Source organism: Lycorma delicatula, chromosome 9 (genome assembly GCF_047948215.1).
Source record: "Lycorma delicatula isolate Av1 chromosome 9, ASM4794821v1, whole genome shotgun sequence".
In the NCBI taxonomy this organism is placed as follows: domain Eukaryota; kingdom Metazoa; phylum Arthropoda; class Insecta; order Hemiptera; family Fulgoridae; genus Lycorma; species Lycorma delicatula.
The window spans coordinates 76,097,846-76,116,933 of record NC_134463.1 but is presented as its reverse complement, the minus strand read 5'-3'; the positions used below and the strand labels follow the sequence as shown (position 1 = coordinate 76,116,933).

The 19,088-nt window shown below is 31.0% G+C and overlaps 2 protein-coding genes across 2 annotated transcripts in view; one reads left to right on the top strand and one right to left on the bottom strand.

The window, feature by feature from the left end:
* Positions 1-8,401, bottom strand: part of LOC142330276 (putative 3-methyladenine DNA glycosylase) — a 28,467-nt gene extending 20,066 nt beyond the window's left edge. The window contains exon 1 of the mRNA XM_075375466.1: positions 8,244-8,401. Within this exon, the coding sequence (XP_075231581.1) occupies positions 8,244-8,257 (14 nt within the window). The 5' untranslated portion in view covers positions 8,258-8,401. The remainder of the gene's footprint in view (positions 1-8,243) is intronic.
* Positions 8,402-8,812: 411 nt separating this feature from the next.
* On the top strand, positions 8,813-16,887 carry Rab40 (RAS oncogene family member Rab40). The gene is made up of 4 exons (XM_075375336.1): positions 8,813-9,165; positions 12,759-12,952; positions 15,433-15,655; positions 16,461-16,887. The coding sequence occupies exons 1-4, from the start codon at positions 8,973-8,975 to the stop codon at positions 16,739-16,741; spliced, it is 891 nt and encodes a 296-aa protein (XP_075231451.1). The 5' UTR covers positions 8,813-8,972; the 3' UTR covers positions 16,742-16,887.
* Positions 16,888-19,088: the final 2,201 nt, after the last annotated feature.

Below are 19,088 nucleotides of genomic sequence, written 5' to 3'. Positions count from 1 at the left end.
CAATACCATTCTGTTCAAAAGCAAGTATACTAAATGTACCCAAAAATGTACCTTTAATGTTACCCAAAAATACTTACATATGTACTACATATAAAATGAAAGTCTGTCAATTTGTTCAAGCATCACGTTTGATGGACTTATCATTGTTTAATAAAAAAACTGATATAAAAGTTGTATTTAATTATATCAGTGCACTGAGTAATTGGGTCTTAGACTTCATTACACTTAGGTTATAATGGATTTCAAAAATGTGATTAAATGAATCCTATCATGTTAAAAATGATTTTCTTGATAGAAAAACTTAAATTTTAATATAACATTTTCAATAAATTTTATCTAATAACATTTTTTTATAAAAATCTGACATTTTCTATGTTATAAATAGCCAATTTATGACAGCTATATCATAAATATTAACATTATACTTTCATTCTACGCACCTTTTACAAATGTCTACATATCTACAAGAAAAGTATAACAAAATAAAAAACCAAACAATTTCTGATGGAAACCCTTTAGAGCACTGTTTCTCAACCGGTGGGCCAAGGACCATTGGTGGTCCACAGGAAAATTTTAATGGTCCGTGAACTTCTTTACATTTATTACATAGTTTTACAAACTTTAAATCCATTATTATTTATTTTTTTTTTAATGACAATAATAATGTATAAAACTGAGAAAACCGAGTACTTGCTTACTGTACAACTATGAGTTTACAGTACTGATTGAACTTTTTAGGTAATTAGTCTGCAAATTACTAAAAAAAAGCTGCACTTTCTTCAGTTTCGTATGCAACTTTTGTGTGGTCAGCAGTACAAACTTAAAATTTTTATTGGTCCGCAGTATCAGTTGTGTTGAGAAACACTGCTTTAGAGCACTGAAAGCTATAGAGTTTCATGAATATTATATATTTAAAAACGCTTTTCTTGAGTTCCCTTCAAATCTGGATATATATAACACCAAACATTTTTCTCAGTTTGTAAAAAAATGGCATTTTTGTTTTTTTTTTCAACTTGTAGAATTCTACAAGTTATTTTAATTCACAGGATTATTTAATATCAACCTAATCAGGAAAATTGAAACAGATGTAATATATTTCCAATAGATTATCATCAATAGTCTTAATTTTATAATCTGTTAAGTACACAACCTTCTTTGCAAATCGTTATGAGAGGCCTGTGTGTGACACTGCCTAATGAAAATTGGAGACTTAATGAAGAATGAATACTTGCCAGCCTGCTTCAAGAACTGTGTCAATTTTTACATTTGTATCTCCTTATATTAAACTTTAATAAGATTTGCTGGAAGATGTTATTATCAACCTTTGGTTTAATTTTCATAATACAAATTTTAAAATAACACTACTTCCCCTCTTTTCGACAAACTAAAGAGTTGAATATCTTCTCCATTTTGGTGGCCTTGGCAGGTCAATGTGTAACAATATGTTTACCTTACAAGGGCAGGTGGTCAGTCTACAACTAAGTTTATTGATGCCCTTTTGCAGGGAGGTAAGAGAGGGTTCCCTACTTAAATTCCAAAATGACAGCTTCCAATCTGGGTCCATTTAAAAATTTTTAAGTGTTCAACTAACTTATTTGTACATCTGCAGTCATAGTAATGGTGGCTGTGAGGCCTTTATATACTATATCTTTGTATCTATTAGTTTTATCATTAATAATTATTAAATAAAATCTTATGCACTTTTATTGTCAAAATTACACCAAATTTTAATTTAATCAGTGCTTCCAAATAACATGTAAATAAATCAATGATAACCAACCATACTTTTCTAGCGTTTAAAGACTTTTCTCAAAAGTTTATTAAAAAATATCCTAATGTAAAAGCTGCTTAACCAAATGTAATGATAAACTAAAACTTTCCTGAATTTAAAACCAAACGTTAGTTAACACACTCAAAATTTGAACACTCAGAAAAAATTATATGACCAAGATTTGTTTTTTTTTTTTTTTTTATGATTATTTAACTTAACATTGAGATAAACAAAGATCTGTTTGGGAAGGTCTGTTTAATTTTTATATTTCTAGCACAAAAAACACTGTTAACATTTTTTGAGGAAATTGACAGAGATAAAACATTTATGAGCATTTTTATGCATAATTAGGTAGCAATATTCTTGATAAGTATAAATTTAAAAAAAAGAATGTAATTATTTAGTATTTCTTACGATAAACACATTAGAAATATAAAATGGTAAGGGCACTTGTTATTTGTGTGTGTATGTGTTTAAGTCGTACTGGATAAAATCTATCGACCCACCAGGTTGGTCTAGTTGTAAACGCATCTTCCCAAATCAGCTGATTTAGAAGTCGAGAGTTCCAGCGTTCTAGTAAAGTCCTAGTAAAGTCAGTTATTTTTACACGGATTTGAATACTAGATCGTGGATACCAGTATTCTTTGGCGGTGTGGTTTCAATTAACCACACATCTCAGGAATGGTCTAAAACTGAGACTGTACAAGACTACAATTCATTTATACTCATACATATCATCCTCATTCATCCTCTAAAGTATTATCTGAATGGTAATTACCGGAGGCTAAACAGGAAAAATAATAAAATATATCAAGAAATTGGATTTTATCAATTAGAAAACTTTAAATTTGTTCAGCAAAGAAGAATGCAGTTTAATTAAGAGGCATTTAATAATATTATGTTTAAGACAAGTATGAAACTTAAGATTTAAAAAATAATACTCTTTTTGCTTTATCTAACACCAATAATACGTATATATTCATTTTCAGATTGAAGAACAATATTAATTGTACACATTTTAAAAAATAAATGAAAATCAGCTGTTATATTTATTAATTCGACTACAAGAAAAGTAATGAAAAAATTATTTTCATATTTTTCATCAGGCTAGTCTAGTGGTAAACTTGTTGCAAAATCAGTCATTTAACAGCTGATTCTCAATAAGGTTCGAATTCTAATAAAAGTTACTTGCTTTTATATGGATTTGAACAGTGGCTGCTCGTAGCTAAAATTAGTGGGGATGCTGCTCCAGAAAATTTTTTTCTGGGCCTTTTCAAAGCCATGGTTAAAGTTTCCTGTAAAATAAAAGAACCGAAAAAAAAAAATCAAATAGAATGGCAGAAATCAGGATAATAATCTAATCTATACTTTTCACATTCAAGAATATGGTACACGGTTTTAAGCACAAGAGTAAAAAAAAAACTACCTACATCAACACACCAGGGTCGGCACTGCAGGAGTGACAGTGCTCTCTCTTCCTTGCAGCTTCCTATGTGCACATGCGCACAACAGCTAAACACCATGCCACTGGAACTGTGAAGCGCACAGTTCCATACAAAGATTTTTGTATCTTTTTCATAAACCAGGGGATGGCTACTGATATTAAGCTTAAGGGTTATGTATTATGCAAATATAAAGAAAGAATTAAAGAAAGAAGGGCTCATTGTATTAAATGTTATTGATAATATTAAGTGGAAATAGAGGGTGCTGTTGTCCCACAGTGCCTATACGCGAGCCACCACTGGATTTGAATACTAGACAGTAAATACCAGTGTACTTTGGTGATTGGTGTTCAATTAATCACAAAACTCACGAATGGTCAGTCTGAGTTTATACAAGACTACAACTCATTTACATGTCATACATATCATCCACATCATACGAGATCATAGGGAAGTTGCTTACTGTTCACTAGTTGAACAGATTGCTACATACACATTAGGAGAAAAAAAAAACAACATATTTTTCACATACATTTTCTTGAGTGACGCACTTAAACTAGTCATTTCTGTAACAATATAATGCCTAAAAAAATTGTATTACTGGTATGTTGAAGAGCAAATACTGGATTTGGATAAAATATTATTATCAGCTAATGTTTTTTTTTAAATATGTTTTTTAAATTAAGCTCATGAATATAAAAATAAAAAAAATCTTTCATTTAATTCTTCTCCTTTTTTATAATCTATGAAAAAGCAATTACTTATAATTAAATTTGAACAGACTGCATAACTTACTACACTGTGGCCAAAAAGTAACTTTTCATAAAAAGATAAACATGACTTGTTTGTAATTAATTAATTTAATAGTTTTAGGTGTAAAACTTTAAATTATACCTGTAATGTGCTCTTTTTTCAGTCACTAAGTATGTTTAGACATTCTCTTCTATGCTGGAGGATAAAAGTCATAAATGGTCGATTTTTTCTTTGATTATGCCCCAAAGGAACTTGTCACAGGATAAGTCTGGATTTCTAGGTAGTTATTTAATTTCAGAGACCTTATCAATTCACCATCCTATAAAATATTCATTTAAAAAGTTCTATGGTTCAATCAACTGTATTTCAGATATTGCTGCCCATATCACTACATATAACAGCGATTTGTGATTTTCTTATAAAAGTGGGGAATGACCTGAATTGATCCAGGGGAAAAAGGAGTGACCTGGTGGAAGCTGCTCTTCTTTCCCACTTTCGAAGGGTTATTACGGGCAGCACTTCAAAAAACAAATGAATCTATCTTCATACAGTAGTAGGCAAATTAATTCGAACACAGACATTATTTAATAAAAATTAAACTTATTTAGAAAAAAAAATCATATCTACACAGTTTGCAAACATATTAATTGCTAATGTCCTCCATTATTCTTAACTACTTCACATACACAATCTGGCATCAACTCAGCAAGTGTACTACACATTGTTTGATTACTTTACTACAAAACCATCCAATTTTATTGCTTTACTGACGTCAAATTATGTGAAACAATTAATTTTTGAGTTTTTTTTTTATAAAAATTTTAGAAGGAATTTGTACAAAGATTTTCAACGGATTTAAGTCTAGTGAATTACCTGGCTATGAGAGCAGTATAATGTTTCATTCTTTGTAAATTTTTTCCATTTTTTTGACAGTATGGGATGGCGCCAAATCTTGTTAGAACACCCTACTGCCTTGTGGAAAATTGTTTTGAAGTTGTATTAAAATCCTTTCCTTCAGAATTGATATATCCATCAGTTTTCAACAATCCTCTACTGGAAGTAATGAATAAGTGCCTCCAAAACATTTTTTTTCTGGGGATGTATAATTAATTTTTGGATATGAGCCGGTGATGAATTTTCAACTGATACTTTTGTAACATATGGAACCCTTTGTCCCTGAACATAAAAGTGTGACTCAAACGAACATACAACATTTTTTTCAGTCTTTGGTCCAATTGGCATGTTATTTTGGTCCACAAAAGTTATTTTTTGCACATTTTAGATGTTAACAGCTACTTTTAGCTGGCCGATGAACATCCATCTTATTGCATCCAGTTGCAATAAGTCGGTTTTAACAGTTGTCACATGTAAGTTTGTTTCACTGGCTGCTAATTCTCATTTTAAGCCCACAGCAGAAAATCTTGGATCAAGTTTACTTTTTCTCACTAATCCTGTGTTGTATTATTTTATTCTTTTATGGCCACATTTGGTTTTCCTTTGAAATGAAAAGGAGCCACTTTCTTTAAATTGTTTTAAAATAGCATAACTGTTCCTAGACCGACACCTTACTAAGTAGCTATTTGTCGTATAATATTGTTATGCTAAGAAAAAGAAACAATTATTGAATGTTTTATTGAAGTTATGGCCATTATTATATATTCAAGACACATAGAAGAAAGAATAAAAAAATATTTTTTTGTAATAAAAAATGAAATTTTCACAAAACACTATTTATAACATGCAAATTGCTAAATAACCTCACATTACACAGAAATCCCACAGAATGGGTGCGGTCAAGTAGTGTAACCACAAGATTGAACTAAACAAAAAATTCCTTGTGTTCAAATTAACTTACATGCTACTGTAATTTTCATTTGCAACTGAAAGCTTATGTGTTTAACTAATAACAAGTCTTTCTTCAAATAAATATTAAGGGTCAGCCACTGCACAAATCAAAATTCACACTTTACATGCCAAAATAACATCAACTTATAAACCTGGCACATGGTTGAGTAACTGAAAGCAGCTGATTCTTCTTAACAATCACCTCTAATGATATACAGTGCTCAACATGTAAGCTACATTATAGGTCGCAGGGTTCCATTTTGAGTCCCCACCTATGGAATATCATGTACGATGGAGTCCTCTGGTTGTGATTCCTGCAGGGTGTCACCTCTATCGTCTACGCTGATGATTTGGCCCTGGTGGCAAAGATTGAAGAAGAGGTGATACAGTCCCGCGAATGCCGTTAACGCGATGGTCGGTGAGTGGTTAGCCGGGGTGAGACTTCATTTGTACTGCCACAAATCTCTGTTTGTTCCAATGGCGGGAAGGCGGCGACTGGTGCCCTTCCCGCTATCGATGGAGGGAGCTGTGGCCCAATCACCATTGGAGGCCGCCAAGTATCTTGAGGTGTAGTTGGACCGTTAGCAGTCATTCACTCACCACATCCAGGCGGTGAGTGAGAAAGCTGGGCAGACTTCAAGAACTTGGTTAAGATAGTACCCAACGTTGGAGGGTCGTATGGCTCTTAAGGTGGCGTTGGCATACGCCTCGGTCTCAACTGAGGTGATGACAAGGAAGCCGCCACTTCAACAGCTGGTGGCGGCTCGTGCGCAAGTTTATCATGGTGTGTGTAAAGACGATGACAACGCAACTGTCTACAGGGATTGGCAAGCCAGGTGGGTTGTGTCCACAAAAGGGAGGTGGACGCATCGTTTGATCACGGAACCAGACTTCCGTCTGGCGAACTGGGATTCTGGTTGACACAATTCCTGGCCGGTCATGGGAGTCTTTTGTTCATACCTGTGTAGACGAATAAGAGCTGAAGACCCCTTCTGCCCCTACTATCGAGAGTTAGACACGCCGGAACACGTGATATTCCAGTGCCCGCGGTGGAGACGAGGAACGCCGAGTGCTGCCGTAACTGGGCATCTTGAGGTGGGGGACGATCGTAAGAACGATGTTACGCGGTCGGTGGACTTCGACACTGACGGGAATACTGCAAATAAAATATCAGGAAGCTAGGGGGTGAGGGATAGCTCCGTACGGAGCTGCCGTTCGCCCATACTTGCAAGGGAGGGTGGTGGTGATGAAGTGCGCGGACTCTCGAGCCCCTGAGCTAAAAGACTGAGTCCCGGCGAAGTCGTCCGTTCGGGAGCGTCCCCGTTAGAGGCGAAGCACAAAGGACCGAGTCCCGGTTGCTGGATGATGAAAGCCGGGAACGGCATAACCGGGCTTGGCGTTTCCCTCAACTGGCGGCTAGAGGCGAAGGCTCCTCCGGGAACCGTATTCATGCTTAAATGGGGGTCTGGTTCCGGGAGGCAGGGTTAAAAAAAACATCATGGAATGAGACTTTGTGATCACTCTGTCACAATGAGGGCTTCACCCTCATTATTGAAAATCTCCAGTAAATTGTTCCTCTTCCGTAAAATAATATATATCAATTTGTAAAACATTAACATTTAAAAAATTACAAAACACTAACATCTTAACATATTAAACTAAGTGTAACAGATAGGTATTGACAACCATTATGTAACTAATTTGCACAATAAGTGATAAAAAACATTTAAGTATTCATTCTACAAACAAAAATAAAAATTATTCATAGTTTTATGTAGTATGATGCTGCATGACTAAGATAAACTATATTAGCTATGAAACTGACACTTCAAAAATTTTAACGGTGAATCATGAAATTCACCTTGTACTAGTGCCTGGACTATGCTGAAATCACATGATATTCATCATGATAACACAATGATTTACTTGGCGTTCAACAGAAAACAAACACATTGGAAATGACCCTTTCGTTCGTAAATCCTGATACATCAGATCATGTAGCCTTGGAACTGGCTATGTACGCCGTCAGTTTTAAATCGATGTTACAAAATCATTTTATGTGGCATCTAAGTCGGTTATTTTGTTTTATATTCACAAAGGAATCAGTTTTATTAAACAATTTGAACGACGTTTATACGATGTAAAATGTTTTATTTAGACTAGAAAGAATATGACCATTTTTTTCTCAGAAATGTGCTTGAAAAAAATCATAATATTAATTCAATATGTTCGAGCTAATTAATTTTATATATACGAATAGGTTTTGAAATTATCGGCAATACTTTTTCTAATAAACCAAATATGTTTTGTAGAGAGTTTTAAATATCTAGTTCAAGAGATTTAAAAAAGAACTTATACCATCATATCGGTTATTACGTAGGTTTATAGAAGACAAATGGTATATTTGAATTATAAAAAATACAAAATATTACCTTTTTGAAGCCATTTTAAAAATTTTACTCCGCCATTATACGTTCTTAAAGGAAAATGTAAAATCCGAAAAAGTCATACACGTAAGGGGTTGATAAATGCCCCTAATTTCATACAAAAACATAATTTAACTACACAACAGGTTATGTTTACAAGCGCCAAGCTGCTAAACAAGAACAGGGTGATAAACTTTGGTATATCTTAATTTTTCAACGTAGTATTTCATACATACATTTTACTTTCTATTTATTACCAAATCCCTGGATATTCATCTCATTTTAATTAAAAATAGTAATTTAGGAAAATAAGATTATTCTGGATTATAATTCTAGCACTACATTATAATACTGATACTGAATTTTAAGGCATTTTTCAACAAAGTGTAGGCTAAACAGACAATTTTATAATTTTTATTTAGTTATAACATTTTAATAACTTTATCAGATAATACGTAACCTAAATCAACATAAATGAAATGAGTTTATATGTATTTGAAATTTTTCTAAGCTTACATTTTGTTGTTCATAGTTGGTATTTTTACTCCAATATGGATGGTAAATAATAGGACATAACAGATGTGATGTGATGAAACAATGGAAATCAGTATATCTGTTGTGGTTTATTTCGTTTAGTGTTTAAGATATGAACTTTTGTATATTTATTTAGCTAGTAGTGCATATTTTTCGTTTGTTTTTTGTGGTGGGCTTGATTAAAATAATAAATTTTTTATTATGCGCAAGAGAAACATAAGTGTAAGCCCACTTACACTTATGGCAGTAGAAACAAGATCATTATGTCAACAGCAAAAGCAGTATGATTATTTATTAAAGTTTTTGTTAGTCGGTGACAGTGACGTTGGAAAACAAGAAATATTGAGTGGACTAGAGGACGGTTCTTCTGAATCACCGTTTTGTAGTGGCAGTGGTAATTTCTAATATATTTTTATTCAACAACTGTTGTTAACCTTTTGCATTGTTTTGTATTGCCGTGTTCACTTTAATATAGTTTTTATATTTAATCAGTAGTAACATTTTAGGAAAAAAAGATTTCTTTAATTATATTTTCTGGCCTTGTAGTAGTTATGTAGTATTAAATACCACTAGTAAAACAGCTTAGTCCTTGTTAGGTTACTTAATCCATGTTATACATTGCAGTATTGAATAGAAGTCATAATAGATTGTAAAGAGCAGTTTATTTTAATTAATATCATATTTATAACTATTTATTGTGTTAATCCCAAAATTTGTAACCACCTGTCCATTCATCTGCTTGGCTGTTTGGCATGCTTTTTTTATATAGTATGTAAAACACAGTACAATTAGTCATTTCTATAGAATTTATATTTATAACTCCTCACTTTCTTCTAAGAACTGTGGAAGCTTCCATATATTATGATAAATTACTATTTATTATCATAGTGAATGCCGAAGTTCAGTAGAATTTTGACAGCACTGTGCATTAATAAGTGATATATATGAATTCATCAAACTTAATGATTCTCTCTATTATGTTACATTTTTGTGCAGCTGGTTCGTAATTTATCTATGAAACTGTGATTCCAATTTCAATCATAACATAAGAAGTTTATAATGAAATATTTTCTTTGAGTCGTCAAAGACACATTGCTGCATTGTACTTTAAGCAAAAATGTTACTAATGATTTCTTCAAAATCAGAAGATTACATAGTTTTTCTCATAAGTTTTTATCTCAAAAAGAGACATTCATAAGTATAAATTAAAAATACAGAAAATAAAAATGATGCAATCTTATTTGCATTACCACAAAAAGCTTATTTCTCACAAAAATCTCAAATTTTTCACTATTATGTATAGTTTACTCAGACACATGTTTCTGAAACATCATTACAGAAGTACTGAGTTTTTTTATAATATTTAGCATGCACAGCATGAATTTATATAACCATGAAATGTTTTTCCAATTGTTCACAACCATACATTATTATTAAATTATTTATTTAAGCCTAAGAGTCTAAAATAACTAAGTTATTGCATGTATACAGCTTGCGCTTGAGTTGAATTCCTACAGTATTTAAACAAGAGCAATTTCATCTGTTTTACTCACACATATCCCTCTTTGTAAACACTGCTTTGCTCCATTCGTAGCATTCTTAATAAGTTTTTGAACATAATAGTTATCTTTATTAATTATTATAATAAATCCATATTTGTCTTATGAAAAAAAATTGGAATTATTGTTTAAAAAATAAATATCTTATAAAAAAACACAATAAATAAATAATTAGTCATTAGTATTGCTATGATAATCAAACACTTAGCATTGACTAACAAATATATTTTATTATTCTGAAATTAAATTTTGAGCGAGTGAAATTCTTAAACAGAACAGTTTAGAAGATTTGAACAATTTTTGAGTCAGACGCAGTTCAAACTCATTCATGTCATCTTAATTTTTTATCCATTGAATCATTTTTCAGATTGTTGTATAGTGTAGTTTGTAGCTCTTTCAGTTGAATTCTCTCCAACATATGCAAAACAAAATTAATTTTCAATCTCTATGTAGCTTTCCTACGCTTTTACAAATTATCTATTGTTTTACACATAAAACGGGTATTATAAATCGATTAAAATATGTAACTTAAGTAGCTAATATTAAGTGGATAAAAAGTAAGTGTGAATAAATACTCTGTATTTTAGCATTAAAAATAAAAGGAAATTAGCCAAATATATGACATTAATGAGATGGACCACCTGTGGTACATTACTGTTAATAGTTATGATGATAATTACTATTTTTATTTTTTAGTCTTCAGTTTTATTATTTATTTTTTTATGTTTATACTAAGTAGGTTAATGAGAAACTAACACTAGTTGCATTTGCAAAGATATAACAAATGTATTTGAATAAATGTCATTTGGTATTGCTTTTGAAAACAAAATAAGCCATATGATAACTAATAGTAACTGTTAATTTTAATGAATATTTTGACTAGACTTAAACAAATAAGATAATATATAATTAAACCAGATAGATTAATTAATTGATTAACGATAGCCTAGTTAAATTTATGCTTAATTGTTTTACCTTCTGAATAAATATTTATGAGTATTTAATTTGTAAACATTTTATAAAGTATTTCAGTTTTTATTAATAAAATATTTGTTTAATAAATACTTTTGCCCTATGCTAATCAAATTATATTGCATGGTAAAAGTTTTTTTTTTTACATAACTTAAATAGATATCCTGCTCCTTGCATAGTCTGTGCTGTACGGGACTTCAATCAGATTGTCTCTGTTTTTATCTGTTTATTAATTTCTATTTATAACTTTTGTTAATTATCCAATGAACATTGGCTAAGTTTGTAATAATCCCTGAGAAATGTAGTAACACTTATCTAAAATAAAATCTTACTTACATTTTTTAAACAGTTCATTAAACAGCATGGTGAAATGTGATAAAGCTTTTAAATTGTTAAATGTTTAATCATTTGCTTTCAGTGTACTGGAACAGTCTGTGCTGTACGGGACTTCAATCAGATTGTCTCTGTTTTTATCTGTTTATTAATTTCTATTTATAACTTTTGTTAATTATCCAATGAACATTGGCTAAGTTTGTAATAATCCCTGAGAAATGTAGTAACACTTATCTAAAATAAAATCTTACTTACATTTTTTAAACAGTTCATTAAACAGCATGGTGAAATGTGATAAAGCTTTTAAATTGTTAAATGTTTAATCATTTGCTTTCAGTGTACTGGAACAATGTACTGGAATTTGTTCTGTAAGACAAATTAGAGCTAATTAATAGCCTCATCTTCACCGGAGTTATCAGAAAAACGTTTAATCTTGTTTTTGATAAAATAAATATCTGAAATTAGTTTATAGCCTCCTTAAATCAATATTTTAAAGCCTACCTGAGATTGAAATTTAGAGATAATTTACAGAAACGGTTGATGAATTATGCCACCAGCAGTTGCATACATTCTATACTAATGATACTTTCAAGTTTGATATTTTCTGTTTTAAAATTAACATAAGCAATTACTTTAACATTTGAGATATGGCTGACCACATTGCTAAACATAGCATGAGTCTTAGGCTCAAAAGATTCATTTTCTTTATCTTGTACTAAAAGTTTATCCCAAATTAGTGTATAATTTCACTTTTCAGTGTGCGTGTAATTATGTTGTAGAATCCTAAAATTCATTACTGCAAACCATTTAATATTATATTTTCTCAAAACATGGCATACCAGTGTGTTTTTAAAAAATCATACAGGCCTATCCTGTTTAGGATGAAGTTATAAGATACTTTTGCACTGTATAATTTTCTGCAAGGTACAAATTTTACTTTCGATTACATAGTATTGAAGTCTTACTATTTATTGAACATTTTTCTTAAAGCTATATTTGGGCATTTCTCAATTATTTTCTTAATAAACTTATCAGCTGTTGTTCTTTTTCAACTTCAGAAATGATTTATTTATTATTATTGTAATGAGTTATTTGTTTACTCGAGGTTTTTGTATTGTTTCAGCTTATAAAACTACTACGATATTATTGGATGGTAAAAGGGTTAAATTACAATTATGGGATACGTCTGGTCAAGGAAGATTTTGTACTATAATACGTTCCTATTCAAGAGGAGCCCAAGGTATTTTGCTTGTGTATGATATTACTAATAAATGGTCATTTGATGGAATCGACCGTTGGCTTAAAGAAGTCGAAGAGGTATGGAATTTTTATTAGTTTACTCTTTATATTTATCCTGTTTTACTAAAATTTATTGCCATTTTTATTTTGTTTGTCTGTTTATTATTATTAAGTGTATATTATTAACTTATTTTATGTATTTGAGGGAAGTATGGATTTTAAAATTAACCATAATTTCTGCTTAAAATAAAGTTAGTATAACAGAATTTAGAAAAAAAAAAGAATTTAGTAATCATGAGATTTCCTGAATTTATTTGGTTTTGTAAACATACTTTTTTTAATTTGAAGTAGGTAGAAATTAATCAGTTTATATTTAATAAATAAAATTTAAGTTTGTTCATCTAAAATATAATAAATAATTTGGCTATTTATAAGTTAACCTCTGATTAAGCATTACAAACGAACTGTTTTCGATAATAAAGAATGTGCAGTAGACAGCTGCTTAAATAATATCACACATACAGTCAGTTGCCCTTTTGTTTTGTAATGCTGGAGCAGTATGTGGTGAAATATGAAGATGATTATTGTGGCTTGCGTCAGTTGCCAGGTATTTAACGTCATTCAATTTTTCCCAGCAGAAGGAACATCTGCAGCTTAGATCCATTATCAACGAGTAAACCATCTGATACTGATAGTTCAGTGTCATTGTAATGTCAACATTATTATCTTCTAAAGCAATAATGTAATTAGTGGATAACGAGAAAAGAAGACCATTGTGTGATTGATGAACTTGTTGAAAAAAACTGAATATGCCATTCTTGATAAAGCAGCTTCACAATTACTGATATTAGTGAAAATTTTCCTCAAATTTCAAGATCCACTGATACAAGATCAGTGGAATTCTTACAAACAGATAGGGTTTTCATATCTACTGTACATAACGGATACCGAAACAACTTAAAAATGTTCATAAAACAAAAAGAATGGGAGTGACATTAACTTATCTTCAGCAATATCAGATTGAAGAAAGTAAATTTGTTCACAGTAGTGTTAGGGGACAAGTCATTGCTTTCAGTTCATTGATATTGAAATAAAAAAATAGCTCAAACAGTGGATGCATACACACAAACACACACATACACACACCTTTGTGAAACATCTGATTTTCATCTGTTTATAAATTTAAAGAATGGGCTTGCTACTCAATACTTCAAAAGCAATGATGAACTCATAAATGGAATCAACTATGCTAAATGACAGTTTTATCGAAACTGTTATTAAAATGAAGGTGAATTCAAGTATTATTCTTTATAAAAAAATTGCAATTCATGGTCAACTGTGGAAAAAGGAAATGAATTGTTTACTTTTGATATCACATGTTGTTTAATATTTCCATGTGTATTTATTTTTTTCATTAATCAAGTTTATTTCATTCTTTTTAATATGTATGTATTTATAAATCAGTTAACAGATTTTGACAATTAATTATGTTTAATGACTGATTATAATATTCTGATTCAAACAGAAATCTTTCTGTTTACATTTAAACCTCCTTAAACTATATTTTTATATTTTGTTATTATATTGTAGCTATAATATAGCTGTGGCTGATCTTATACAAATTTTATCCTTTTCTGAATAAAATTTAGTCAGCTATTGTATTTTGATGAAACCGGCATCATAAAGTTTACATAATCATTAAATTAATTTCATGACTGTGATTTTGCATACCGCACAGGATGTTTATAGTGTATAGTTTTTTTTTTTTTAATTGTTTTAATCCATTTATGTTATCCATATATTTAGATTTATTTTTAATTTATTTTTACCTGAAGTGAGTTCAGCCAACAGAAGTTTCCACAAAAAAAAAGAAGCCAATTAGGAATGGGAAAAGGTTAACTGAAGTTAATGTTTATGATTATTTTTTAAAAACAAACCCTCAGGATAGTATTAATTTTATAGTTGAGTAAACTTGTGAGGTACCTAAATCTACCCGGACTACTGTGTTAAGAATTCTAAATAAACGAAAAACGAACAGAGTAATTGCATCTTGAAAAACAAGGAAGATGTCATAATTAAAACACCAAGATGCCTTTTTTAGCAGGATTATTGACTGGACTGAAAGCTGCTTCCAAAGGACCTCGATTTGTTGTAGCCCATGCTGGACTACCATGATAAAATGCAGAGCTCACGTTTTGAAAAATAGATGATAGATAACATTATGGTAGTACTTCTCAAAGGAAGTGTTATCATTACAGTTAATGTACCTTATCACTCGAAGGAAGAGAGAAAAGATTCCCATTACTGCTTCAGAGAAGGGATTCAGATTAAGGTGTGGTTTACATTAAAAAAAAATCGGTTACCCAGAAGATGCTCTGAAAAAAATAGCTTATTGAAGTAAAGAAAGTTAAACTTAAATTTCAAACTGGTGTCTGATGAAATGGCCAAGGAAAAAAGATCCTTCTTCATTTACCACCATATCATACATCTTTTTTAAGATTACATAAATTGGGTATTTTTCTATTTGTGTAGAAGTAATGAAATTTATTCCTTTTCAGCATGCACCAGGAGTGCCCAAGGTGCTTGTTGGTAACAGGTTGCATCTGGCATTCAAGAGACAAGTTGGTACTCGTGAAGCCGAAGCGTATGCCGCCAAAAATCAAATGGCTTTTTTTGAAGTCAGCCCTTTATGTAATTTTAACATTAGAGAAAGTTTTACGGAACTTTCTAGACGTGCCCTGCAAAGGAATGGAATGGAACGATTGTGGAGATCGAATAAAGGTAAGTCAAATTAAGAAGTAAATTATTAATTTTTATTATTACCATGCAACCTTTTCAATGGAAAATGCTTGGATTGCTTTTCCATGTAAAATTATTTTCCATACCCATTGACTAGTAGGAATTTTCAAATGTATTGGATGGCTAGTGGTTGATATTCTCATTAAAATACATTTCAAAAGATACTACTGATCTCAAGGGTAAATACTATAAGCAAAAGAAAAAGTAATTTCTTCATTGAGTTAATTTTTGAAAAAAGGAATAATTTTAAAGATATTACTGTGTTGTCCACTGACAACACAGTAAAATATGTTTGTTTGAAATTGCGTAATGATATACAAAGTATTATGATGGAAGCTTCCAGAAGAAGCTTAACATACTCACTATGTAATAATAATAATAATCAATTTTTGTGTCAGAAGTGACAAAAATTAGAAAACTTTTGTTGGGTGAATATAAATAATAGGTATAGTTTCTTGATGTGTGGTTAAATGTATTAAATCAATCTGGGCTTAAGGATTAATATGCCCTTTTTTTTATGTAGTCTTGGGTTACTTCATCTTTGGATTGCTTGGCTAGGAAGTCGTGTTTATTATATTTGAATACATTGTTACCAGGAGATGCAGTCAAGATACTTGTTACTGGTTTCAACAGAAAGTATACCTTGATGCATTTTTAATCAAAAGTCAAGGACTTAAAACATTATAGACCTTTAAAATGTGTTTTTCATAGATAATATAGTGATAAGGTTATCATTATATTTAACATTGTCTTCTGTAATTCTTTTATGTATTGTTATGTTTTTCAGTGCTAACATTGCAGGAGCTATGTTGTCGTGCTATCGTTGCACGTACAACAGTGTATAGTATCGACCAGTTGCCATTACCTAATACTATTAAAAGTCACCTTAAATCATATGCGATGACAACATATACGACAATGTCATCATCGACGCATCAGATGCCACGTGTTGCTGCTAAAAAGTTACGTTTGTTACAACAAACAAATCCCGGAGGACAGCCGCAAACAGGTACACCTGATCCATCAAGGCCCAGTTGCTCTGGTAGAAACTCTTGTATATTATCATGATCTTTGCGATCTTTAACCTACTATATTTCCCTCCTAACTCAACTCCCTCCAGTAATTTTCCACCACTCCACTGAGATTCTTGTCTTAAAAAAATTTATGAAATAATTAATAATTTTATATATTAATTGGTGTGAATATATACATAGTATATAATATATTTAAGCATTAATTTAAAATAATATTGAAGTTTTTTTTTAAATCCATATACATTTATAATTATAAAAAAAATAATAAGACTGAACAATCTATATTGCTTAAATTTATTTAACACTATTGTACAAGGACAAATTTTTTCTTTAAATGCTACTTGTTATTAATAATAATAATTTGTTATAGTTTAATTTAAACAGTATTTTTTTGTTGGTGCAATTGGCTATTGTGATATTAGCCTAACCTCCAGGACCACCGTTAGGTATTACTTCAGAGGATGAGATGAAAGACAATTTTTGTAGCATGTGAAAATGCCATGCCTGACTCAGATTCGAACCCGAGACCTCCAGATGAAAGGCCAAGATGCTACCACTTGTGCCACAGAGGTTGGCTGTGATAACTCTTTGAATTCAAGTAGCTTAACTATGTTTCAGATATCAAGATAACACTTTAATAGATTTATCACAGTATATTTATGTAAGTGAAAAAGTAGGTACCGTATTCTTTGGTGCAATTGTCATCAAAAGAAATATAAAAATGAATTTTTTTCATATGCACACACACACAAGGCATAGGTCAAAAGTAATAGCTGATCAGTAACAAAATGAGAACAGTTGAAAAAATGAAAAATCTATTAATGGTTACATATACTTAAATATTTATTCCATTTTTCTTCATAATCATCATATCATTCCAAACACTTTTGATATCTTAAAACGAGCTTCTTTAAACCCATTGCATAAAATTCTGCTCATTGGGATTGTAGCCACTTTTGCACAAAGATTTTTAACTCTTCGCTTTCCTCGAATTGTTAAGACACGAGCCAGTTTTTGAGATATAGGAAGAGGTGGTAGTCATTGGACGTGAGATCAAGAGACTGTAAGGAGGATGATAAAAAATCTCCCATCCAAATTTTTGAATCATTTCAGTTGTGCATGCATCTGTATGTGGATGTTTGTTATTGTGAAGAACAATTCCTGATCTCAGAATTCCCTATTATCGGTTTTGAATGGCATGATGCAGTTTAGAAAGTGTTTCACGATAAACTTATGATGTGATGGATGTTCCATGAAATCAATTAAAAGCGCACCCTTTTGGCCCCAGAATACAGTTGCCATGATTTTCCTTTGAGACTGGGCTGTTACAATTTTTTTGGTTTAGGTGAACTGGAATGATGTCACTGTATGGATTGATTTTTTTTTTCAGCATTGAAATTCACTTTTCGTCACCAGTGACAATATGCGAAAAAATTCTTCTCCCTCGTTAAAGCAGTCAAGAAAAGCACATGAAGATGTCATTCTGTAATTTTTATGAGCATTTGCCAACATTTTTGGCATCCATCATGCACACAGTTTACAATGTCAGTCACGATTCTCAACATTGTTATCTGGAAATTCTAGAGAAAGATTGCTAATCATAAAGCGATGATTTTCTCACTTTTGCATTCTCATGTTCAGTGAGATCATCAGTCCATACACTAGAGGTCTGCCACTTCTCTGTTCTTGATGAACATTTGGATGGCTTTAAATTCATGATTTATTGCCTCACTTTTCCTTCACTTATTGAATATGCCAAAATGTTTCACACAATTGATGGTAAATTTCAGCAGCATATTATGTTCTCTTATATTTAGAAATCTAATCACTAATTGAACTTCATAACTTGCAGGATTTGTTATTACTGCACTCATAACACACTGTCTCGCAAAGGCAAACAACAATGAACTGACGACAATGTGGAATTGCAAAGGCAAACAATGAACTGACGATAATACAGAGTTACATGTCCACACCAGACTACTTAAAGCTATTGTGCATGCGTGAACCAATCATTGTAAAAGACTGTGTTGACTAGTCAGACTAAATCATTCAATAAAGAGAATAAGAAAGTTGTACAAAACAGATAAATATGAATTAAACGTTAATCACAGTTATAAATTTTGTGTTTCCATTTGGTGCTATTTACTTATTTTATTTATTTTTGTTTGAATTTAAAAAATTTTTTTCATCAAATCTTTTTTAATTACATAGCATCAGTAGCTTTTGATTTTGATAGGATTAAAAGATTCATTCAGTTATTATTATTCATTAAACAAGTTAAATTTGCAAAGAAGACATTTTAAAGAGGCTGTTTGCTTAAATAATATTTATAGAATCTGTGTGGGTAAAGCTGTTGATAGTTGTCTCTAAATGTAATA